Source organism: Macaca fascicularis, chromosome 10 (assembly GCF_037993035.2).
Source record: "Macaca fascicularis isolate 582-1 chromosome 10, T2T-MFA8v1.1".
In the NCBI taxonomy this organism is placed as follows: Eukaryota; Metazoa; Chordata; class Mammalia; order Primates; family Cercopithecidae; genus Macaca; species Macaca fascicularis.
This window is the reverse complement of record NC_088384.1, coordinates 85,771,121-85,797,356: the sequence shown is the minus strand read 5'-3', so window position 1 is coordinate 85,797,356 and position 26,236 is coordinate 85,771,121. Positions and strand designations below refer to the sequence as shown.

At 43.4% G+C, this 26,236-nt stretch overlaps 1 protein-coding gene across 5 annotated transcripts; it reads right to left on the bottom strand.

Annotated features, from left to right (window-relative positions):
* Positions 1-6,846: 6,846 nt before the first annotated feature.
* Positions 6,847-25,773, bottom strand: LOC135964364 (signal-regulatory protein beta-1). 5 transcript variants are annotated; one of them, XR_006689829.2, is made up of 6 exons: positions 17,325-17,718; positions 14,260-14,577; positions 13,343-13,675; positions 8,318-8,432; positions 7,733-7,794; positions 6,847-7,522 (listed from the first exon to the last, which is right to left on the bottom strand). XR_006689829.2 is itself a non-coding variant. In XM_065522915.1 (6 exons), the coding sequence occupies exons 1-5, from the start codon at positions 25,706-25,708 to the stop codon at positions 8,320-8,322; spliced, it is 1,194 nt and encodes a 397-aa protein (XP_065378987.1). In that variant the 5' UTR covers positions 25,709-25,773; the 3' UTR covers positions 6,847-7,794; positions 8,318-8,319. The 5 variants fall into 5 exon arrangements, 4 of the variants coding, with proteins under 4 accessions (XP_065378987.1, XP_065378988.1, XP_073861055.1 ...); XM_065522915.1 differs by adding an exon at positions 25,633-25,773 and having other exon boundaries at positions 6,847-7,794; positions 17,325-17,678; XM_065522916.1 differs by lacking the exon at positions 7,733-7,794 and adding an exon at positions 25,633-25,773 and having other exon boundaries at positions 6,847-7,695; positions 17,325-17,678.
* Positions 25,774-26,236: the final 463 nt, after the last annotated feature.

Sequence of the window (26,236 nt, the reverse complement as noted above, 5' to 3'; positions counted from 1 at the left end):
TCATTAATTCATCACTCTGACTCCATCAGGTAAGCACTGCTATTAACCTACCTCCTTTCACAGGTGAGGAAACCTGAGGTACACAGAGAGTAATGGATTTCCTCAAGATCACTCAGCTTTTAGAACTAGAGCATAGGGTGCCACATGCCACAGACTTCACTTTTAATGTTTGCACTATGACATCTGTCATATGAAAGGAGAGACATCCCTCAGGAAGAAGCAGAGAAGAAGCCATAGCCTCAATTAGGAACAGCCCCCACAGTGAGGCTGTGGCAGGTGCCATGCTCCAGGAGGCCCTGATAACCCCATCACATGGGGTGGGGCATTATTTCTGGAAAGATGGCAGCACAAGAAGGAATCACTGAAGATTTGGGGAACAGCAGCACCATGAGAGATAGCTAACCAATCCAAGAACAACAATAACTTAAAAACATTAACAGCAATCAAGAGAACTTCACAACTGAGAACATATGAAAAAATAAAATATAAAAAGGTCTTTAAAATTAGTATACATAGTAACCTTATAAAGATAGCAAAAGGGAAGTAAATCCATAAAACAACATCAGGCATGTATGAAACAGGAATAATCAGGCATGAAGAAACAGGTTTCTTGGAGCAATAACCAAAAAAGAGACTTTGGAAATGAAAACATAATTACTGAGGACAGTTTTAAAAAATGTAATAGGTTGACTAGGTGACAATATATACGTAAGTAGTAAGTTATTGGGTTGGGGGATCATGTGGGGAAATCCCTTAGGATTCAGCACAGACACACCTAAAGAGAGTAATGTAAATAGGTGTAAATATAGGAATAACAAAACATATCTCACAAAACGTGTCAAAAAGGTTCCTAGAAACAACTGAGGAGTGGAGCGCTTGCAGAGAGGGTGGTGGTGCCCGGGGCTGGCTCTGAGGCACAGTGATGATTGTACTGAAGATATTTCACTGTTTGATTTAGAAGGGTAGACAACTAATAGACCAAGGAAATCTAAACTCAGACATCCAGTGGCATCACTCTTTCTTTAATTATTTTGAGTCAGTGCAATCGCCATCTATTTTCTCCATGAACTGCCCAGAAGTAGCTTTCTTGCCTGTGTGGTGACAATGATCTCTTTGTCAGGTGGCTTTTGCGCAGTGAAGAATGTCACCGGCAGAGTAATGATTGGACTATGTTGGTGGAATCACATTGATGACAATGGAAAGGGCCATTGGGCATTTGAGTCATGGGAGGCATCCTCTTAAGAGAGTAAAACTGTCTTAGAGGCTGAAATAAGAATCTTCTGGTTGGGACTAATGGCCTGTCCATGCTGTGAGTGATACTTGCCTTTAGTGTCTGATTTGATTTGGCTCTGTGTCCCCACCCAAATCTCATCTCAAATTACAATCCCCACGTGTCAAGGGAATGACCTGGTGGGAGGTGATTGGATCATGTGGGTGGTTCCCCCATGCTGTTCTCATGACAGTGAGAACAGTGAGTTATCACAAGATCTGATGGTTTAAAAGTGTTCGGCAGTTCCCCCCTTACTCTTTCTCTCTTCTGCTGCCATGTAAGACATTCCTTGTTTCCCCTTCACCTTCCGCCGTGATTGTAAGTTTCCTCAGGCCTCCCAAGCCATGCAGAACTGTGAGTCCATTACACATCTTTTATTTATAAATTACCCAGTCTCAGATAGTTTTGTTTGTTTGTTTGTTTTTGAGATGGAGTCTCACTCTGTCACCCAGGCTGGAGGGAAATGGCATGATCTCGGCCCACTGCAACCTTCGCCTCCTGGGTTCAAGCGATTCTCCCACCTCATCCTCCTGAGTAGCTGGGATTACAGGCACCCACCATCATGCCTGGCTAATTTTTGTATTTTAGTAGAGACAGGGTTTCGCCATGTTGGCCAGGCTGGTCTTGAACTCCTGACTTCAGGTAATCCTCCCACCTCAGACTCTCAAAGTGCTGGAATTACAAGTGTGAGCCACCACACCCAGCCTCAGGTAGTTCTTTATAGTAGTGTGAGAACGGACTAATACAATGCCCTCTTCTCCTTCAGAGTAAACACTAGACATGATCGGATTTCTTAAATAGAGGGTGAAAGTTTATATGTTTTATGATGTTGGGGCGCAACCTAAGAAATTCTTGACTCTGAACCTTTTAGATCTCAGTTTATGTTGCAACAAAAAGCGTTGGCTTGTTTTTCCCACTTGATAACTTTATTTGAAACAAATGAAAGTAGTTTTCATATTAAGTTTTTATTTTCTTTCCAGCACTGGGGGCTAGAAAGTGTGTTGTCACTACAAATGTCCAAATTTATTTAATGGTATACAGAGGTATGCACAAGGTCATGTAATATCAATATATCCCAAATTAACCAAAGTGTGTTTATTGATATATGTAATGAAGGCCTGTGCTATTTGATCCATAGAACATAGGATGTTCTTAGCGTATCTCAAAACTTTTATGTGTTTACATATTATTTCTGTAGATTGTTTTCAGAAGCAAGTTTTGTTTCCATGGTATGAGTGAGCACAATGGCTTATGTGTAAATTAGAAATAATTGTTGATTTTTAATATATACTTCACGGTAAAATGTCTTAGACATACACAAATGAGTAAAAAGCAAATTTAGTGAATTGGTATTACCTAGTTTCTAAAGTTTTGTTTATTTTCATTTGTAAGAAGTCATTTACTTAAGGCCCAATTAATATAAATGAAATTATCATAGTTTGTGTTTAAGAAATACCCAGAAATTGTGCTGTTCTATTTATTTTATGAGGGTAACCAGATTTTACTCTGGAACCTCCTGGAGCTCTTTAATGCTCTTTGACCTAATGAAATTTATCTTTTATTACTAAAAACACATTATTCTTATATTTTAGTGAGAATAATCATTTACATACTTCACATAATGGGTAAAGACATTTTGTTTCATGAATCTGTATTTTTTCTTACTATAATGAGAACATTATAGATTATGCATTTGTATTAATGGTATTTCTTAAAGCTGTAGATTTAATTATAAACCAAACCAGCCTAGAAACTATTGTAGGCATCTGTAAATTGTGCTGTAGGTACTATAAACTTAGTGGAGTCTCTTAATCAGGAGATTATGTTGTGAATACATTTGTACATTGTTAAAATATATTTCAAGATGTTTTGCTGATTTTAACAGGTGTCTTTATTGGAGTGGTAACTTTGAAGGTGCAAAACTTTATATTTGTATAAAAGTCTACTGTTTACAAAGCAAAAAAGAAAGAAAAACCCAGAAATATTAATATCTAAAGATACATAATTTAAGGTAAAACACACCAGTGGTGGAAAGAGGAATATTTCCTTCCATGAAAATAGCAATTGGCTTGGAAGGCGTGAGACATAAAGTTTCATGCCTCCAAAAATCATAGTTTGGAATATGGGACTCCAAAATTGATACAATAGGCCAGGTGCAGTGGCTCACGCCTGTAACCCCAGCACTTTGGGAGGCCGAGGCGGGCGGGTCACCTGAGGTTGGGAGTTCAAGATCAGCCTGACCAACATGGAGAAACCGTGGCTCTACTAAAAATACAAAAATAGCCGGGCACGGTGGTGCATGCCTGTAATCCCAGCTACTCGGAGGCTGAGGCAGGAGAATCACTTGAACCCAGGAGGTGGAGGTTGCAGTGAGCCAAGATTGCGCCATTGCACTCCAGCCTGGGCAACAAGAGCAAAACTCCGTCTTAAAACAAACAAACAAACAAACAATTTATTTAAATTGATGCAATAGTGTCAGGAAGATGGCAGGATCTGTGCTTGGAGCAGCAAGTTGCCTTCCCAAGGAAGGAACTGTCAAGGAGTTCTCAAGGAACTCTAATCCTTCAATAAAGATATGCTAGATCCATAGATGCTTATTCAAGTAAAAAATTTTCGTGGAAATCACATGTAGAATTCAGTTTCAACTTTAGGTTGACTTGGTACAGCATGGATAAAATTTGAATATTTGAAAGAACTGGGAGCGTGGAATCCATGAGCTAAAATTCCCCCTTCATCTACCATATTTCACCCCCACTCACGACATTAGGTGCAGATGACCAGGGAAGACTTTGGGACACATGAGGAACTGGGAGCCCATGGATGCTTCCTCCAGAAGACTAAAGATTAAGACTGTGGGCTTAGGAATTAAAACTTCCTAGTCTGAAATCAAGCTCTACCAGCTCCCAAGTGTGTGATCCTGTGGATACTATTAACTTCTCTGTTTCTTGAGGTTCCTCAGCTGTAAAATGGACATAATAATCACACCAACCTCATAAGATTGTTATGGGAATTAAATGAACTAATATATGCAAAGTGCCTAATAATACCTGACTGTGTCCCCAAACCTAGATATTCAGTTTTGCTATTATTATTATAGCTATTAGTTAGACATTATTGTTATTAGGTAGAGTTTTAGTAATAGTAACAATTTTAAAAAACAGATCCTCTGCCCTCAAGGATTTATGATGCGGTGTGACAACCTCGGCCAGTGTCTAGGGGAGGTGGGGGTACCATGGTGGTGAGCTGAGGTCATGTGCTTAGCCCTAGAATCATGGGTGCTGAGGTCGTGTGCTCAGCACCAGGGTCATGGTACAGCCATGGCCTCTGGGGGAATCACTATGACTAGGGCAAGGTGCATCCTAATTAGGGCCTACATAGATGCTCATAGAAAAAGTGCTCCAAATCTTGCCTCATGCTGGGATAAGAGACAAGAAAATGCTCCCAAGTGGAAATCTAGAGGAACAGGGGAGATGGACTGAGAGGGAGAGGAGACATCACATAGAAATACACCTATGTAGAGCAGGCTGCACACAACTGTGAGTCCTATGAGCAGAGGAGGTGGCAGGGCCTGTCCAGGCGAGCTGGGACACAGGGCTGGGGATATCTGTCTGAATGATTGTCATGAAGAGACCTCAGACTCTGTGCTCTGCAGGGGAGGAGAAGCCCCACCTTGCCATGATGCCCCAGGAGGGAAGTTGCTGTGGGAGGAAGGGGCCATGAGACTGGGGCCATCCTCCATTGTGAAAGAGGAAGTGAACACAGTTGCCACTGCTGGGAATTTGCTGACATCTGTGCTTGGGGTTTCCAGACCTGGGAGCCTTGGACAGTACTGGAGAGAGGTTGACTGCCACAGAGCCTACTCTATATCCCAGAGACTCTCATCTCATGCCAGGGGTCCCATGACCCTTCCTAATTTGAGAGCTCAGACCTATAGGGTTCTGTAGCCAAGGATTGAGCTTGCAGCTTCAGAGACCATAATTCCAGGTGTGGCACATTTGAGGGCTTGTGGCTCTGGAAGCCTTTGGGGATGGAACCAAATCTCCTGGGTGACCCCTACAAAAAGCCTCTCAAACCAACATCAAGTAACAAGCTGAGCAAATCAAAAAACAACAACTCCTCTTAGATCTGTCGGAGAAATGAGGTCACAGGGCAAAATTAGAGAGACAGACAGGGTGATACGGAGAATTACAACTTCCTGAATTGGAAACCTCCATGGGAACGAGTGCTGGGGTCAGAAACCCTGCACCGTGAATGGTGAATTGTTGTAAGTTCAGTGAGGGCCAGTCTGAGTTAAAAACTCAGGAGAACCCAGTCATGGGAGCTCCCACACTTCTGCGAATTTTACCCACAGCAGCTTGATTGGTCCTCACAGTGAGTATGAGAGAAATATTCAGTAGTGCTTCCTGAAGAGGAAGGGGAAAGGGGACCGTTTCAAAATATACCAGTGTTTTCATCATCTTACGCTTGTTCCACATCAGAAATACACAAGAAGACAAGCACTGTTCCAACTATCCTTGCTGTGTTTTACAAAGAAATAATAATTTAATCCTCAATGTTTCTAATCCTTTGAATTACCATGAACTAAATATTTTTCCCTTCTGTCTACATTTGCAACTGACGTATAATATTTTCTAATATTTTGATAAATATTATGAGGATCACAGAGGAGTCATTATTTTCCCCTTTGGATGTAGAGTTGCTTTCCAGGGTCTCAGTGTTTTCAGTCATTTTTATAATCTTGCACTGCCATGCAAAGTAAGGACTGCCCTGTATTTAGTATAATATATGTAATAATATAATACAGTGTTAAGGAGAAAAGCTAATCAAGTTAAGAGACATTGGAATGCTAGGGTGGAGAGGAAAATGGAAAATGGATATTTTATGTAGGGTGGTTTACAGAAGTTGCCTTTAATAAACTGAAGGACAGAAGAGAGTGAGCCAGGCAGCTGTCGCGGGGAAGAAGCCGAGGAATGACAGGATTTGACTTTTCCAAAAAATAACTGAGGCTGAAAAATGCAATCCAGCAGAAGCTCTGTAAGTGGTCCAGGAGGAGATGATGCTGGCTGGGACCATGCAGGAGTGGTGGAGGTGAGAGGTGTGCAGGTTATGGGTACAACTCCTTTGTGTGCCGGAGCAGGCTGGGACTGGCTCAGGAGAGCCAACTGTTAAATTTTCAGGAATTGTGTATTCTAGTTTTTAAAGTGTTAGAAGCTTGAAATGGGCCATGTTGGGAGTATTCACCCCAGAGAAATTGACAAACACTACAATTCAGCCTTCTTTTTTCTTTCGAAGAGTCAATTGTCAAACACTTACCGTCTCACCAGGGGACGTAAGCATTTTGAAGCAGAACTGAGTATGAGGTATAAACAAAGAAGAAATCGAGAAGGACTCCACGGCTTTAGGACTGTCACGGTGTTTTTACCATGAGCAACAGATTTAGGAATGTTGCAGGATGATAGAAAAACTAGTGTTTCCATCACAGAGAGAGGAGGGAGAGCTGCTTTCTTTCTAGGTGTGAGGAGTAGCACACTGTCTTTGTCCATGTGTGTTGCTATAAAAGAATACCTGAGGCTGGATAATTTATAAAGAAGAGGTTTATTTGGCTTTTGGTTCTGCAGACTGTACAAGAAGCATGGTACTTGCATCTGCTGCTGAGGAGGGCCTCAGAGTACTTCTACTCACAGTGGACAGTGAAGTGAAGTTGGCATAACATGGGGAGAGAGGAAGAGAAAGAGAGAAGAGGGAGCTGCTAGGCACTTTTAAACAGTCAGATCTTGTGGGTACTAATAAACCAAGATAGCACCAAGTCATTCATGATGAATCCATCCCCATGACCCAAACACCTCCCACCTGACCCCACCTCCCACATAGGGGATGAAATTTCACATCGAGATTTGTAGGAGAAAAATATCCAAACTGTATCATATGTTTAAACAAAGAGGAAGGAGAATCATTTTTTCTCCTTAAAACCAGGATGAGTGTTAATTTGTATTCAGGAGGCAATAGAGAATCTCAACAAGGCTGGGTAATTGGGTAGGCAGGAATCCAGAAGGCAGAATAACTCTTGAGAATCTGAACTGCAGTTTGTGGCTTATGGACAGTCCAAGACGATAGAGGAGAGGTGTCCTGATGGGTTTAGATTTGGCGTGTTTCCCACATCCTAGGGAGGTGTCATGAGTCACTCCCCAGAGCCCCATGCCATGGCTTCTGCTCAGGACCATGAATGAAGACTGCTCTGGAGAATCAAGGACTCTGCAAAGGAGCAACAGGAACCTGTGGGCAGTAAGATGTCCTGGGAGGGGAGGCGTTTGGAGCTGAGTCTGGGGAAGCTTCTCACCAGCCCCTTCTCTCAGTCAGAGCCCTTCAAGAAAGGAAGGAGGCAGCAGAGACTGGGGGTCCTATGCGGCAGGGGAGGAGGGAAGGAGCTGTGGATAACATGTCCATATTTAATCATCTGCTCACCATTTAAGAAACATTTCCTGGGAGCCTGTTATATTCCCGGTGCTGGTCTCCTTCTGGGATGCCTGTTGCAAGTGGACAGGCAGCCCTGAGATAGGACTCTGCCGGCTCAGCCCTCTTCCTGAGTCCTGGTGTCCCTTCCCTCATTGCTTCCACTCAGGCACAAAGAGGGTCAGAATGGGTACAGCCCTAAGAGCTGCCCATCTGCGGTTTCTCAACATGACTTGACAGTGGGGATTCCTTTGGGCCCATGGAGTTCAGCATCAAATAATCTAGAGATGGCCTGCAAGGGACACCCACTCAGTAGCCCCTGATTCAGGTTCCTCTTCTCACCTCCTCATGGGACCCCTGGGGTGCTGTAAAAACCTTTGGACACTCTGGCTTTTGCCTCCTCAAGCACCCACATACTTACTGGGGGTTGGGAGCCTCTTAGAGGGTTCCCTGAGCGTTCTGAGGATGCGGAGGGAGCTCTGTCACCTTCTCTAAGCTCCACTAACCCTGATGCTGCATGATATGTGGGCTGGACTCTCCTGCTGGCCCTGCCCTTTTGGGGCAGCCCTTGGTCGGGCCTCCATCCCCCACACTTACAGTCAGGCCTTCTGCTTCCAGTAGACATAGATGACAGAGACACCAACCACCAGCAGCACCTTGGGGCCCAAGAGGAGAGCTATGAGAAGTGGAGCAGTGGGAGCCAGTACTGGGCCTGGAAATCAGGAGACAGGAGAAGTTAGGAAGGGGCTACCCAGGATGCCATCCCAGAGGACCCCACTTACCCCATCTGAGGCTACCTGGGACTGTCACTGCTCCAAATCTTTGGAGACTGCATCTTACCCTGGCTGCCTTAGCTGCAACATAAGGCAGAAGCCAGGGAAAGAGGTTCCTCATTCCCTTACCCTGTCCCAGGCTGCCGGGCTGTCCTCCTGGAGGGACAAAGTGGACAGAATGTGTACTCACGTATTCATGTGTGGCACCTGAGTCCCTCACTTGATCCTCACAAGCCTGTAGGGCAGGGTTTATTATTCCATTCTGATGGGGAAATTGAGGTCCAGAGAATTTAGGGAGGGTCACAAGGTTACTTGCATCCAAACTTAGGGAAGCCCATGATTATGTCCCTTTGGATGATTCCTGAGACTGTGTCCTTTTGAACAAGACAAGTCCAATTTTGCAGGGTCATAGGAACAATTATGAAAGGGCAGGTAGGGGTCATGATTATGACCGAGTACCCCCAGTTTGCTAAAATGTAGTTTATTTTCTCTTTGTTTTCTTTCCCGTTTCCCCCTGCTCCCAGTTTCCTACTTAGCCCTTCAGAAATGCAAATATAACCTTTCACCTCCCCCTCACCAGATATTCCCTGCAGGGCAAGTTCTTCTGTGTGCTCCAAGACAGATCTCTGCTGGAAAGTTGGCACACCAAAGCATACCCACCACGGAAACTTCACCTCCAGGGGTAGCTTCCAGACTTTCATCCACCAGAAGGGCATATGGAAAGCATGCCCGCTTGGCCACTTTTACAACTGACTTCTGCCCAGGATGGCACCAACTCAACTGTCGGGTAGCTAAGTCACCAGGCACTAGCAGAGGGACCCCTGCCCTTGGTCCCATCCCCATTACCTTATGAAAGTGTCTGCTTTCTGCTCCAAAGGGGAAGTGGCACATTTAAAGGCAGGACACTTTGTGCCCCTTCCCCAACCTAGCTTTGGAATAAATTCACTTTTTTTTGTATCAGACCTCGCTCTCCTTGATTGGATTCTACATGCAGCAGGCAACTAACATGCTCTTTGTTTATATGAGGATGGCTTCAGAGTGAAAGATTTGCAGGCTGCCCTGTTTAGCCCCCACAGTGAGGGTGGACCCCATGTTTTTGAGAGCTGGGGAGGCCCTTGAGGGGCTGGGCCTAATATACTGTGCTGGATAGAAAACACCCTGGTAAGTCAAAGCATGACTCTCATGCTTGGAAGGGACTCAGACATCAAGCTCACCTCGACCCCAGAGCGGGTGCCATCTGAAATCTCTCTGTTGGACAGACAGTCAGACCTGGGGGAGCACACATTTGGATTCTTTGCATTTTTACAATGAGCATTTTTTTGCTGTTAAAAGCAAACAAATGAAGTTATGTTTACTTCTGTTTTCATGTATGTTTTCTGGGAAATAAAATGGTGCTGATGGGTCCTTAAGGAAGGAATGGAGATCTCAGCATCTGTGGCTGGAATGTTGGAGGCCAGCAGTTCTCAGCTGGGTAGCTCTCTGGAACTTTGTCCCCCTTGAGGAGAGTTGTACTCTCCAAGTTCACTCCTCCTTCTACGGGGCAGCCCATAGAAAGACTGGCTGAATTGAAAATAGGAAGGCCACGCCGCTCTCCTCAATTAACACAACTCTAAGGGACTCTCTCAGCCCTTGGCTTCTCTGAAGAATCAGCTGGATCTTTGTCCTGCCTGTACTGTGGCTCAGCACAGCCCTCTCCTACACTTCTGCCTCACTCCCTCAGGCATATTGACCCTGACAGCACTCTAACATGCTTCCTGAATTCCTGTATCCACCTCCAGTTGACCTCCTAGCAAAACTGACAGTGGAAATGGTCTGAAAAGTAGACTCTAAAATGCAAGTTTGGAAACTGACCACTCATCAAGATTAGCTGGCAATGAGGACCCCAGGGCTGGTAGTGAGTGGAGCTGGGCTGGCCCTGGCTTGCAGCTATGGTGCAATTAATACAACTTTCGCTGGCAGTGAAGTAGGAAGGAAATTCCTTGGCATCAGCCATTTGAAACTGGATTGGGAAATGGTAGTTATGAGGACTAAGGTGTTTGATGACTGTTGCTGGGCACCAATTCTTTGGGGAAAGATGATGAGAAGCTAAGAGTAACTTATCGTGAATTAAGGCTTAGTGTGAAAACCAGAGGACTTCTTGGCAGCAGTGCAGATTGTTATCTCCTGGAGCCAGAGGGCAGAAAGAATAGAAGATTGGGTTCCAGATCATTATAAGAGTAGCAGAACCACAGAGGTGGATGAATCTCAGCTTCAACAGGCTGCTGTGCTGGGCTAGGGCCCTGATGGGGAAGTTGCGGGACCCTGAGATGTGGGAGGGAATGTTTGGGTCAAAGAACTTATGATCATCAGTCATCTTCTGGGTTTCTGGAGACAGTTGCAGCAGCATAACTAATTATAACTAACCTCCCCAAACCAAAAGAAAAAGCAAAAAAGGAAAAGTAAGTTTTGCACAAACCTGGCTCTGAGTATTACTTGAACAAAGAATGCCAAACTGCAAAATGACTGTGGGTCAAAAGAGAACCTTCACCACACCCTAGTGCACAATCTCACTAGGCTGCCATGCTGCTGGTGCAGCACATCACATAAGGCATCTTGCATGTTGTGTACCTGCCTAGACAACTTAACATGCATTTCCAGCCATAGCACATGAGCAAGGATGCTACATCCAGCACACTGAAACCACCCAAAAATGGCAGCCCTGGTCGGAGCTCCAGTGAGTGGATGGAAGTCTAAAAAGCAAATTCAGCTTCAGACAGATGGTGCAGATTCATCTCTTCCTGCTCCTCCTCGAGAAGCAAGACTAAGAACTCTGGAAATATGAGGAGCAGGCATAGGAGAACTTCCAAGGTGAAAAAGGAAGGCAGACTGGCTAGGGACCTGAGGACTGAGGAACAGCCCTGAGGCCAGGCACCTGGGACCCATCTCCTCAGTATGAGCTCCCAGCCATAGAACATGACCAAAAAAAAAGACACAGAAAAGAGAAAATGTCTCTATTCAATCATATAAATCCCCACTTCAAGAAACTACAAGAAGTAGAGCAAAATAAACCCGAAACAAACCAGAGATAAGAATTAATAAAAAGAGAAGAGAGCAGAAAATTAGTGAAATTAAAATATAAAAACAATACAAAAACCAACTGAAGCAGCTGATCCTTTGGAAGGATCAATAAAATAGGAAAAATTATAGCAAGGTTGACGAATAAGAAAAAAGAAATGGCACATTTTAAATATCAGGATGAAACGAGGGCTATCACTACAGACCCTGCAGACATCAAAAGGATCATAAGGGATATTATAAACAACTCTACACACAGAAATATGATGACATAGATAAAATGGACCAAAAACTCTTTGAAAAGCACAAGTTGCCAGATCTCACCCAATATGAAATGAATAATGTGAATAGCCCTAAACTATTGAGGAAAGTCAATTCATAATTTTAAAGTACCCCAAAATATTCTTGAGGTACAGATACTTCATAGAAAAATACTACCAAACATTTAAAGATAAATTAAAACCAAATTTGGTGCACAGAAAAATGGTTACAAAAGAAATTTGGGGAAATTTGAATGTATGCTACATTTTAGGTGATATGAGAGAATTATTTTAACAATTTTATGAAATTTAATGGCATAAAAATTTTACATTTTATTAAGTTTATAATGATATTGTTTTTGTAAAAAATGCCCTCAATGATCAGATCACACAATTGTGGACTCCTCTTGCAACTGCGTGGGCACACATAACTGGGTGAGCAGTGGACGTGACTATGTACCTTCCACACATCTCTGATTATAGGGGACATTGTTGTCCTCTACTTCCTGTCTTCTCTCTTCCAGCAGGGAGGGACATGGACAAATCAGCGACCCGGCATTGACCCAGTAGATAAAGTCAATGCCATAGAGTATGTGGGAAGGAACCTGGGCCTTCTAAAAGTCTTCTGGAATAGAGACCCCTCCTAGTATTATATGAGAGGGAAATAAGATCTATTTTGGTCATAGATGGGGGAACACTGGCCAAATTCACATCCTTGGGACATTTTGTGTCCCAGCAGAAAGGGAACATTTCTCAAACTAGCATAAATTTGCATTATAGGCTGGTGGTGACCCTGTCCTCAGGACCTCAGACTTACCTTGATTAGTTTGGACCAGTCATGTGGTCTAATGCCTTAATCTAATTGTCTTCAACAATATCCCCTATTGCTTCCCAAGTCCTGGTTTCCCCTTCTGTAAAACTCCAGACTCACTGGATGGTTGAAGCAGGAAAGGAGATCATAGATGAACAGAAATTTGCACATAATAAATCTGCAGAGAGCTGTTGTGATTGTTATTGGTCAAATATCATCATCAGGACCCAAATGAGGCCCATGCTTTTACCACTTATGGTCACCTGGGGGCCTGGTCCGGGTTTAGATTCCACATGTCTTTCTGAAATTCATACAGCAGACGTGGGAGTCTGCTGGGGGCAGGTCACAGATATGAATGGAAAAGTTCAGGAAGGAACAGACAAGGCAGAGGTCAGAAGGAGTAGGAAGGAGACAGGGTGGCTGATGAGAAACGGGAATGTAATAACTGTCAGGAGTAAAAAGCAAGATGCAGAATGCGACGAACACATGATCCCTTTGCCTCCTTTCTTCCTCATTCAGTATACATTTATGTCAAAAAATCTGTCAGGTTGTACCTCAAACTCTTAATAGTGATGACTCTTGGAGGGTGAGATTTGGAAGAATGATGCTGACTTTAAAATTCTACTTTATATTTATAGGCTTCTAGCTTATTTTATGACAAACATAAATATTAATTTTAACATGAAAGAAAAAGATAAAATTTAAAAATTTGAAGTAACCTTACCAGAAGTGGTATCTGAGCACTGTTCTTTCTGGTGGGCTGAGATCTCCAGGGTATGGCTTTTGCTGACCACTGGCTGCCCATCATGTTCCACCTGGCAGGTGAGCACCACACCATCCCTGTGGGCACAGGTGTTCACCAGGAGCCAGCTCGTCCAGTTGTAGGTACCATCCTTGTTCTCTGTGAGGGTCGAAGCTGTTTCTGTCTGAGACACATTTCCATTCTCCAACCAGGTCAGCAGGAGTCTCTGGGGGTAGAACTTCCTCACTTGGCAGGTGACGTTCACCTGGTTCTCTGCCCTCATGGGCCGTTGGAAAACCTCCAAGGTGGGTGGAACTGAAACAGCACAGGGCAGAAGCTCTGAACTTGTGGCACAGACAGATCACAGGGAGGGCTCCATAATGTAGCTCCCACCACCACAGTGAGGGCATCACCAGGACAGTGCTAGGCAGGCAGCATGTGCGCAGACATTGAGGGTGCTCTTTGCATATGAATGAAATTACTAAGCACAGTGCCTGGCACACAGTAGGTGCTGAAGGACTGGTAGCTCCTACTAGGCTAAGAATGAGTGATATCTACAAGCACAACCCCTTGCATGCAGTTGGAATGTAAGAACAGTAGCAAAATCAGTGAAATCGCCAAGCACATAGGGATTTGGCTCCCAGTAGGTGCTCACTAATTGTAGTTGCTCTTGGTGAAATAAATGAAACTCTCTAGCATAGAGGTTGGCACGTGGTTTCTGGTCCCCTGACAGCTGCCATTTAAATGATGGTAAGTGACCAGCACACCTAGGTGCATGGAAGGTGGACAACACAGGAATTAGATTCCAGGCCATTCAAGATCTGGAGCAATAGTCTGGGGAGTTAGGAGTGGACTTGGCAGCCAGGTGGGGGCTTAGGCTGGGTGTGAGGGTCCTCTACCTCGGATGGCCTCAGACAAGTTGGCAGTCCCTCGAAGAGGGTCCCCCTGCAAGGTGACATGGGCCACCTCGCAGATGACTTGAGAGTGAACGTCTCTGCGGGTCAGCACCACCCTGGCTGTGCTGCGGATGCTGTAGGACACGCTCTTTCCTGCAGGGTCCACGTTGGTCTGGAAGTCTGAGAGCTCATTCCCATTTTTGAACCATTTCAGGGTGATGTCTCTGGGAGAGAAGCCGTGGGACTCGCAGGTGAAGCTCACTGTGTGCTCAGGTGTGGCCCTCGCTGTGGGGCCCGATACCACAGGGGCAGAGGGTTTGGCTGCAAAAGGAGCATCAATAATCAGGAGATATGACTGAGATAACAATCACTAATGATAAGCGTGTGATATGTTAAGGACCTTCATGGACATTAATTTTTAATCTTTCTAATAATGTCGGGAGGGCAGTCTCCTTATTCTCCTTTTACAGCTCAGGCCACAACAGCTCTGAGAGGTGAGAACCAGCCCATGGTCACACAGTGAGTAGGGGCAGGACCCAGAGGGAAGTCCAGGCCTGAGTTCACAGTCCTCTTCACACAGGGTGACTTCCACCAATCTGGGCATAGGAACAAAATTACTGACTGGTCTCCCTCCTTGTTAATAACTGGTCCTAGCCAGCCTTCCCCGGAGAGCTCACCAACCTCAGAGAGGGCGTTTATAGAGCCAATGCCAGGAAAAATGGCAAAGTGGCACCACCGTGAGAGCTGCAACCAGGCTGCTCAGCTCAGGAGACAGGTGGCCTGGCACACCCAGTTCCTCATCTGCAAAATAGGAGGACAGCATTTCTACTTCCTGGGATGTAGCCAGGATTAAATGGGGCAATGAAAGCAGTTTTGCTTTGGATCAAACACAGAAGATGCTTCTCAAATATAAACACAGATCTATTTTTAACCCGGAATTAACAGATATACAGAGGTCTCTCTTTAGGTATTTGTGAATTATCCCATATTTTTATTCTTTTCACCAATATTTCAGTCTGTTTTGCTTTTGATAGTTTTTGCTGTATAACTGAATAATGCAAGTGTTTGGAAAGAGAAGATTGGAGCATTACTCCACACTTTAAAAAGTAAAGCTGAGTGAGTGCTGCGGAGACAGGGGCTGTAAGTCTGTCTGGTGGGGATGAACCTTGGCTCCCCAGCCTGCTCACCACTCAGGTCTCCTCTCTGAGCCTCAGTGTCTTCATCTTTAAAGGAGGCAACAAATAGCTCCTCCCCCATAGCACTGGTTTTAAGGAGACTCTGGCACAACTGCTGGTCTCTGGCCTCCCTCTGCCTCCCTCCTGTCTCATCAAGAGAATCATTTAGGCGGGCAGCATGGCTAAGAGGGGTAAGTACCCTTCCAGGAGTTAGCCAGTCTGAGTCACACCTGAGCCACTGGCTGTGATTGCCTGGGCTGGGGAGGCACCACGTGGAAACTTCCGTGCCTTTGCCTGTGATACCTGCACAATCAGGATAAAGCCACCTTCCCCACCTATGTTCAAGGGTTGTGGGGAGCCCTGATTGCTACATCATCTAGGAGGGAAATTAGGCAATATTCTCAAATATGAAAACACACATATCCTCTGACCTAGGAAAGTCACGTCCAGTTGGAATTTCCCATCTGAAGAGGGTGACACATGTATACGGTCATCCACTGAAGGATTGCTCTAGTAGCTCAAAGTTGGGAATAAATTACATATCCATTGACAGAAGACTGCAAAATAAAATTTGATATTTCCATTAATTGGAGTATTCTGCAGCTTTAAACAATGGAGCAAGCCTTTATGTCCTGATATGGAATCTCTATATGGAAAGATAGGGTGTACATTTGGGAGAAGTTTTCCAATCGCCAATGGACTTTAGTGTCTGTATGTGAGGTGCATTGTGAACCTTTGGGAAACTGATGAAAAGAGAAATGCTGGCTCTCTGACCTGTGGTTCTGTTTGAGGAGCTTTTATTGAGCACCTATGATGCACCCGGCTCTTCTATGGAGACAGGTCTAATACCGGGGAAGGAAGGAGACTGCCTCGATTCAGACATGGACTCTGGCTCCAATTCTGTCAGTAATTGGCCCTGTGACCATGGACAAGGCCCCCGTCATGTCTTGGCTTCAGTCTCCCATCTGTAAAGAGGGTTGGGTTGGATGGTCTGAAGGTCCTTCGTGTGCTAACATTCCAGAATTCAGGAGCTAGGACGAGGCTCTTGAGCCTCTAGCAGGAAACCCCAAATAAGCCTTGTTGCTGCCTTATATGGGGAACGCCTAAGTCACCCAGTTGTGGGAACTCTTTCCTGAGGTGAGGGACATTCTGAGATGAAGCAGCTCTGCTTGGAGCCCATGGTGACTGTGTGACTCAGTCCCCGAATCCCACAAGGGTTTCCCAAATGAACCCACAGCAAATCCCAAACGTATTGGCATCTCCTCCCAGCAGGCCATCAGATTCAACAGTGAATGTGCCTTCCAGGAATCTTCCCCGTAGGGTGTTTCTGAAGATTAAATAAAGAAAAACACGATTTACACTCTCCATGCCCTGGATGGATTTCTCCTCATTAGAAGGGAAGAGAATGTAAGCTTGGTGGGGAAGAGCTTTGGGCTGTTTCATTCACTGCTGTTTTCACAGCATCCAGGGCAGAGCCTGGTGCACAGTGGGGTCTCAGTGAGTGCCTACTGCATAAAGAGGAGACCCGGCCACTCTGAGGGGGAAGCCTTCTCTGGAGGCAGAAGGCAAGGTCCAGACCTGTGCCTGGGGAAATCACTCAATCTGTCAGTTCCCTCATCTGTGGAACCAAAGGGCTGGGTCAGCTTTGCAAACACAAGAGCTGTAGAGCCACAGACTGGGGATGCTGTCTTTTCCATCAAACATAAGCCGTGGACCCTCGAGCAACTACCATGACATCTCCAAGCCTCAACTCATGTGATCCGGAGAAGGGGTGACATCAGATCATGAAAATGAGCACCAACCACCACACCTGCTTATTGCTCTAAGAATGGATAATGTAATTATTGACTTATTGTCACACCAGGGGACGAATGAGGCCCGCACTGTACTCACCACGCACAGACAGCTCAGTGCCTGCTCCAGACTTCAACTCCACATCGGGGCTCCCTTTCCGGAACTTCACACAGTAGTAGGTGCCGGCATCTGCTGGGGTGATGTTACTGATGTGGATGGAAAAGTCCATGTTGTTTCTCTTTGTGGGGTCTGAAACAATTGTTACCCGGGGAAAGTGGCCTTCTTTCTGACTGTAGATTAATTCCCGGCCTGGTCCAACTCCTCTGAACCACTGGATGGGACCCACAGGGATCAGGGAGGTCACAGTGCAGTTCAGAGTGGCCGACTCTCCAGCTGTGACTGACACGGACTTCTCAGGCTGAATCACCTGCAGCTCCTCCTCACCCAACACTCCTGAAAAGGAACACAAAGCCGTCATTTTTTCATCCTTCTGTGATCCTCTGTGTTTCCTCAAGTGTTTATCAATGACTTTCATTGACTGCGTACACACAAAGAGCAGGCCTTGAGCTCAGCACACTCTGTATATTATCTTATTTAACCCTCACAACAAGCCTGTAACATATGACTGTATTACATATAAAGACATGGAAGCACAGAGGTTCAATTTCAAGGTAGCACTTTGGATTGAGGACCTGAGTGGAGCTCCTGAGACCTCCTTGGAAGTGTCAGGCCTTGGCAGATATATGATCCTCCACTCTCTGGCCACATGGAGTGTTGCACTTTCTGGACCATTGCATCGATCATACAAGGCCATATGACTTCTTTAGACCACTGAGTAGTGAGCAGAAATGATGGATATAATTTGTGGGCTGTATATTCAACTGCAAGAGCACCTATGGATTAACCTCTGCCTTCCACAGAGACCCAGGAGACTCTGACGGTGTTTGCTTGTTCCATCAGCCTGAATGCATGAATGACCATAGCGTGCAGAATCCTCACCCACACTGAACGTTCAGCTTAAAATGTAAACACAACAATGTTTTAAGCCCCTAGGGATTGCTCACTCAGAGCTTAATCAGATTACATTAATTTCCTAATGCTGATGTGACAAATTACCAAAATTTAGTGTCATAAAACAAAAGAAATTTATCATATTATAGTTGCAGAGGTCAGGAGTCCAAAATAATGCTACTGTGTTACAACCAAGGAGTAATGATGAAAGAAAAATACACACTGGTAGAGAATAAAACAGTGGTGACTAGGGGTGAAATTGGGGGAGGTGATGGGGAGATGTAGGTCAAAAAATACAAATTGCAGATGGTTGATAAAGAAGTCCAGAGAATGAAGGTGCAATATGAGGCCTCCAATTAAAAATGTTGTGTTGAATTCAGTATTTTTGTTAAAAGCATATTTTATGTGCTCTTGACATACACACATGTGCAGGGTAACTATAGGAGATGCTGGGTGTCTCCAATTGCTTCACTAAATACATGCACATGAAAGCATCATGTTTTACGCTTCACATATGCGCAATTTTTAAAAAAGTTGTCAGTAAAGCTATGTGTCTTCTGGAGGCTCTGTTTTTTGCCTTTCCAAATTCTAGAGGCTGCCCATGTTCCTTTTTGCAGTTACATCTTCCCATCACTCTAACCTCTTGCTTGCATCCTCACATGTCCTTCTCTAGGAATTAATCTCCTTCCTCCTTCTTGTAAGGACCTTTCTTACATATGGTGTCCGCCCTGATGCTATATCCAGATGTTAAAACCACTGTCTTAAAAATGTTTGAAGTGGTTTTGGGCACAGTGGCTGATGCCTGTAATCCAGCACTTCGGGAGGCAGAGGTTGGCCGAGCACCTGAGGTCGGGAGTTCGAGACCATCCTGTCCAACATGGAGAAACCCTCGTTTCTATGAAATGCAAAATTAGTCGGGCGTGGTGATGCATGCCTGTAATCCCTACTTGGGAGGCTGAGGTCAGAGAATTGCTTGAACCTGGGAGGCGGAGGTTGAGGTGAGCCGAGATCATGCCATTGAAGTGGTAAAGGAAACAATGGATAAAAAACTAAAACCACAGGATTATACATGCATTAACAAAATAATATCAAGAAATAAAAATTATAAAACAAATCAAATGGAAACTTAGGATTTGAAAGTACAATAAATACAGTTCACTAGGGATTTCCCCAACAGGTGTGAGCTGGTAGAAAAAAATCAGAAAACTGGAAGATGGGATAATTGAAATTATTGAGACTGAAGTATGGATGAAAAAAGGAATGAAATAAAGAGAATAGAATCTAAGGGAATTGCGGGACATAATCAAATGAATCAAAATAACCTTATTAGAGTCCCGGGGGGAATGAAAAGGGAAGAGAGAAAGGAGCAGAAGATTATTTGAAGACATAATGGCCAAAATGGTTGCAAACTTGATATAACTCATAAATCTAGAAATTAAGATGCTGAGGAAATGCAAATTTAACTCAAGGACAGGCTCAGAGATCCACAATAATACATATCATATTCCAACTCTTGAAAAACCAAAGACAAAGAGAGAATTCTGAAAAGAGCAAGAGAGAAGTGATTTCTTATATACAAGGAACCCTCAATAAGATTTATCAACTGAGTTCTTTTCAGAAGCACTGGAGGCCAGAAGACAGCGGGATGATATGTTTAAAATGCTGAAAGTGGGAAAAACCTGTCAACCATGAATTCTATACCTGGGAAGACAAGTGTTCTTCAAACATGAGGGAGGAATTCAGATATTCTTATATAAACAAAAGCAAAAAGAGTCCATTACCACTAAACCTTATCTACAAAAAATGCTAAAGGGAGTGCTTCAGGTGGAAATAAAAGGATGCTACATGGCAACTAAAAGTTGTATGAAGAAATAAAGGTGTCCAGTTATGTGTACATTAAAAAAAAATCATATTTTCCTGATGCCTCAACATCCCACAAACAAGCTGTGAGCACCCTAAACACAAGATGAGGTAACCAGTGTGACAGTGCTGGTCCCTGCCACAATTCCTCTTCTTGTCCTCCTCTGCTGTGACCTAGTGACACTGAAACACTCTAGTAAAACCCATCGTGCTTTTTCTTTGTGTCCTCCATCATGACTCCCAGTAAAGGCAATTGCTTCCCATCTCTCTTGCTTCTGCTTGGTTGAGGCTATTCCCTGGAACTCCACCCATATGGCTTCCTGTGTGGCATGCCCCACCCCCTCTAGGACCTGTGAATAGAATAAATCATTCCATTTCATATGCCTCTCTACAAGAACTTTTCATGGCCATGTTAGAGTGATGCTTTAAGACTCAACCAGCAGGACTTACTCTACCATTTTCAACACTAACGGCAATGAGGATAGAATCATTCTAAATTGGGGTGGAAAGTTCCTGGGAGAAGCCCTGTGACTGTTCATGCCTTACTGATTTGCTACTTTGATTGGCTACTTTAATTTAAGATGACTTTTTACCCTGATGGCTTTCCCATGCTGTGCTATGTACAGCTTTGTGTTGCCTTTTGGAGTGCGACCAAGACTGTATCCTAAGGTGTAGATCCTGTTCCAATATCGATAATGACATCCACGTTTCTTCAAGGGCACAGGATGACATAAATTGATAACAACCTCTTCAAAGGAGATTCAAGTGATACACATATTAATGACACATAATCAAGTATCTCTAAGTTGTTTTGGGGTGCCAGTGGCAACATATTCTTCTTTACAAATTTTACTTATAAATTAAAAGCAACAACCACTCCTGTTTGTGTCTTCAAATGGTCAACCTAAAAGTAGAGATTTTGGCAATGTCTTTCATGCCTCTTGAAGTCTCTAAACCACTCATGATGGCCACACATTTTCCCAAGGGCCTTTGAGGCAAATATAATGCCCCTCTCGGCCTTTGCTATACTCCATTACAACAACAAATTTCTGGTTATCTGTTGGGCTCTCCTGGCTTAGAGTCCAGATCTGAGGAGCATACTCTCCTGTTGTAATTATTAACCATAAATTGTCCCAAAGCCATGCTCTGCTTATCTGAAATGGAGCTCATTGGAATCTAAACTTCCATGAAAATACAAAAATAAGATCGCTGCCAGGTAGAGCTGCACACCTTTCTGTTACCAGCTGGCATTATTATTACTGGGTTTGTTGATGCAATAATCCTCAACCAAATACTAGCTGAGTTCAACAGCATAATAGAAGGAATATATACAATGAGCAAGTGGTATTTATTCCTGGAATACAAGAATGTTTCAATATACAAATGACAAACAATGTAGTACATCATATTTATAGAAGAAAGAGAAGAAACACATGATTATCTCATTTGATGCAAAACGGCATTTGACAAATGTGGACATCTTTTTCAGACAAAAACATCAATAATAGGAATATATGAAAACTTCTCTAAGGTAAAAAAGTTATATACACATACCTTATTTATTTTCACGCATGACTGACTAATTTACTATTTTATTTACCTATTTATCATGTATATTACTGTCATTACTATGACACTATTGGAAAAAGAAATCAGTAAGACAATCTCATTCATGATTACTATCAACAAAGCTAAAATAGCGAGAAACAAATTTAATGAAGGACATGAAAGAACTCCACACAAAAAACTGTAAAACCCTGATGAAAAATAAATAGAAGACAAATAATGGAAAGATATTCATGCTTGTGGATTAGATAATTGCTTTTGTTAAAAGTGTACATACTACCCAGAGAGATCTACAGATTCAATTCATTATTAGTAAAATTTTAATGACATTTTCCTCAGAAATGGACAAAACAATCCTCAAGTTCACATTAGTCATAGAAAATTGTGACTAGAAAAGGCAATCCTGAGCAAAAAGACTGGAGGCATCACACTGCCTGATTTCAAAATTGACTACAGTGCCATAGTAATCAAAACAGCATGGCACTGGCATAAAAATAGACACATAGACCAACGGATCAGACCAGAGAGCCCAGAAATAAACTCACACATTTATACTCAATTAACTTTTGACAAAAATGTCAAGAAGACACAATGAGGAAGGTCAGTCTCTTCAAAAAGTAGCGTTGGGAAACCTGGATATCCATGTGTAGAGGAATGAATTAGACCTTCGTCTCACATGACATACAAAAATCAACTCAAAACATATTAAAGTATGTAAGATCTGAAACTGTTAAAGTACTAGAAGAAAAGTGCCATGACACTGGTATGGGCAATGAATTTTCAGATATGAATCCCAAAGCACAGGCAACAACAACAGAAAAATAGACAAATGGCAAATTACAAATGAACAAATTACAACAAACTGAAAAGCTTCTACACAGCCGAGGAAACAATCAACAGAGTGAAAAGACAACCAGCAGAATGGAAGAAGGTATTTGATAGCCATACATCTGATGAAAAGTCAATATACAAAATATGTAAGGAAGTGAAACAACTCAATATTAAGAAAATAATCCAACTAAAACATGGGCCAAAGATCTTAAGAGCCATTTCTCAAAAGAATAAACTAAAATGACCAGCAGGCCTGTAAAAATACTCAAACTTACTATTCATCTGATAAATGCAAATTAAAACCACAGTAAGCTAGCATCTCACACTTGTTAGAATAGCTATTATTAAAAAGATGATAACTAGTTTTGGAGAGGATGTGGAGAAAAGGGGATTCTTGCATATGGTTAGCGGGAATGTAATTTAGTAGAGCCATTAGCGAAAACAGGATGGAGGCTCCTCAAATAATTAAAAATAGAACTATCATATGATCTGGCAATCTCACCACTGGGCATGTATCCAAAGGAAATGACATCAACATGTCACAGAGATGTCTGCACTCCCATGTCCATTGCAGCATTATTTATAATAACCAGGATATTGACTCAACCTAGGTGTCCATCAGCAGATAAATGGAAAAAGAAAATGTTATATATACACAATGGAATTCTAATCAGCCTGACCAGAGAAGGAAATTCTGTCATTTCCAACAACATAAATGATCCTGGAAGATGTTATGCTGTGTACAATAAGCCAGGCACAGAAAGACAAATACTGCATAATGCCACTCATATGTAGAATTTTAAAATGTTGAACTCACAGAAATAGAGAGTAGAATAGTGGTTACCAGGCACTAGGCAGGGGGTGCATTTTGGGAGATATTGGTCAAAGGATACAAAATTTCAGTTTAGTTAGGAGGAATTAGTTCCACAATTTTGTACAATATGGAGTCTTGAGTTCCTAACACGATTTGTATTCTCAAAAATTGTTGAGAGCAGATTTTAAGAGATCTCACCACAAAAATGACATATATACAAGGTAGTCCATATATTAATTATCTCAAATTAGTCATTCTGAAATGTACACATATTTCATTAATATAATATACATGATAAGTATATACAGTTTTCTCAAGTAAAAATAAAATATTTTATTAAAAATTTCATTGACATTAGCAACTGGGAGAAACAATGATAACAAATGAAATCTCCTGTGTGTGCCGGTACACTTACTTATATGCACACATGCATATACATATGTATACACACATATATATACACACATTTGCAAATATATATACATATATATACATATGCATAAACACACATATAGATAAACATTCACAAATATATATCAAAGTGTGACCTATTGTGATAGTATATAAGTTTGTTTTGTGTGTTAAATAAAATTACAACACACGTTAAAATCTCAGGAAAATATTTGGCCCATAGAAAGCATCCAACACATTATTAACAAACTTAGAAGTACATACATCACAATTGTAACTCTGGTTGTTGCTAAATAGTGTGGTAGGCAATAATTAATTCTACGTTTGCCTCCCCGCATTTTCTAATATTTCTGCTAGTAGCATAACATGACTAAAAGAATGAACTCTGGAGCTGGTTGACCTGGACTTGAATTCGAGCTGCTCCACTGACTGAGGTAGAAGACAATGAATGGAGAAGTTCTTCCCTCTCCTTGACTCCTTGTTTGCAAATAGGGAATAATAGTTGTTGCTTTCACACAGGGATGTTGTGAGGATTAGTGGAGTTAAAACGGGCAAAATGCTAATAACTGTGTCTACATGGTAGGAAGAGCTCAATTGTTAAACTCTTACTGCTATCATTTGTGTACAGTGTACGTGTGAGAAAAATAATTTGAAAAATGAGACCCCTGCCCTCTAGGGCCTGTTAGGTGACATCACAGCAGGGCCCAGTGGGGAACTGAGAGGCTGCTGTGCCCAGCCCTCTGGTTCTGGGGTCGGCTCCATGGCCTGAGAAGGGATCAGGACACGCAACTTGCCTGGATGCAGTGAGCAGGGCTCTCCCAGGCTGCACAAGGAAAGGGCCTCCAATCCTGTCTGTCTTGGGGAAGGGGAAAGAAATTATCCATGGGAAAGTTAAGAGAACCAAGGGAGGTTGTAGTACCTGTTATGGGCTGAATGTGTTCCTCAAAATGCACGTGTTGAAGCTCTAATCCCCAGCACCGCTGAATGTTACAGTTTGGGAGACAGAGTCTTTAAGAGGGAATTTAGTTAAATGAGGTCATTGGGGTGGGCCTTAATCCAACATGACTGATATTCTCAAAAGAAGAGGAGATGAGGACACAGACACACACACACAGTAAGATCATATGTTAAGACACAGAGAGAAAATGGCCCTCTACAATCCAAGGAGAGAGACCTCAGTAGAAACTAACCCTGCTGACACCTTGATCTTGGACTTCAGCCTCCCTAACTACAAGGAAGTAAATGTCTGTAGTTTTAGCTGCCCAGCAGGCAGGTCTTTCTCATGGAAGCCGTAGAAAAGGAATATAGGACCCAGTAAGCAGCAAATGTGGAACTTCTTAAAGAGGAAGAAGTCACAGAGAAATGGGTGGTAAGAATCAGGTCACAGGGGAAGGAGGAGCATGGGGAACAGAGGACACAGTGAAGAGCACCCTTAGGTAGAACCGTGTCTGAACATTCCCAGGACACACTGCACCACTGGCCATCTCAAGTGAGCACCATTACAGACTTCACCTCCTCACAGTGATGAAGAGAGAGGGCTGGGCTTGGAGCCACATAACCCTGTTAGGGTGTCTCTGAGCTCAGTCTGTGGCCTTGGGAATGTTGTTTGGCCCTAGGGCCTCAGCACTGGTAAGGATTTAAATAATGATTCTTCTCTGCTTTTTCAATTAAAATATCAAAATGTAAGTAATTGTTGTAGGGGTGGTTGAATCATCCTGTGGTTCAATGCCTCTGGTAGCCAGCTGCAGATCCACAGAGAAAGTGCTCAGCCCCCTGATTTTCTGCTCTCAGTCAAGGCCTAATCCTTGGCCTTTCTTGGTAGCACTTGTCATTGTCTGGAATCCCTGGAAGTCCAGGGGCAGGCCATGGCTCAATGGGCAGGGAAAAAGGACTTTAACCCAAAGCAATGCTCACCTGGTAGTCCCCCCAACAGTAGATTCATCAGCAGGAAAGGACCAGGAAGGTGGGACCAGGAGGCTGGGATGGGCATTCTGGAGAACTTAGGAGTCTGCTCTGTCCAAACTTCTGTACTGGGAAGATCGCAGACTCGCCTCTGAGGAGAGAAGACAAGCCTTGCCTCCCTTGGTTCAAGAGGAAGTTGCTGTGATGGAGTGAGGCAGGAACCTGCTTCTCGGTTGTGAAATAGAAAAAAAGCACAGCAAGCAGCTACAATGCAAGCAGTTATTCACGCTCCATTTCAGGAGAATCAGACAGGCTTAGCAGAGATAATGCCTCCTTCCCACTTGGGGTCTGATTTCCTTCCACATGGCTCCTCACCCCATCTTTATGTCTTCTTGGTGATTTGCCATTTGGTGCTCTTCAGCTAAGAAGGACCTGTGGTTATGAAATGTTACCTAAACTCTCCATCTCAAGACCCCAGGATGTGGTTGGCTTGTGGTCTCACTCTGCACCAGCCTCAACCACATGCTACTCATTTGGGGACAGGAGGAGGGATCACAGGACCTGCTCAGTGTTGGAGAGGAATCAGGTCTGCTCTTGAAATGGTTCCCTACTCCAA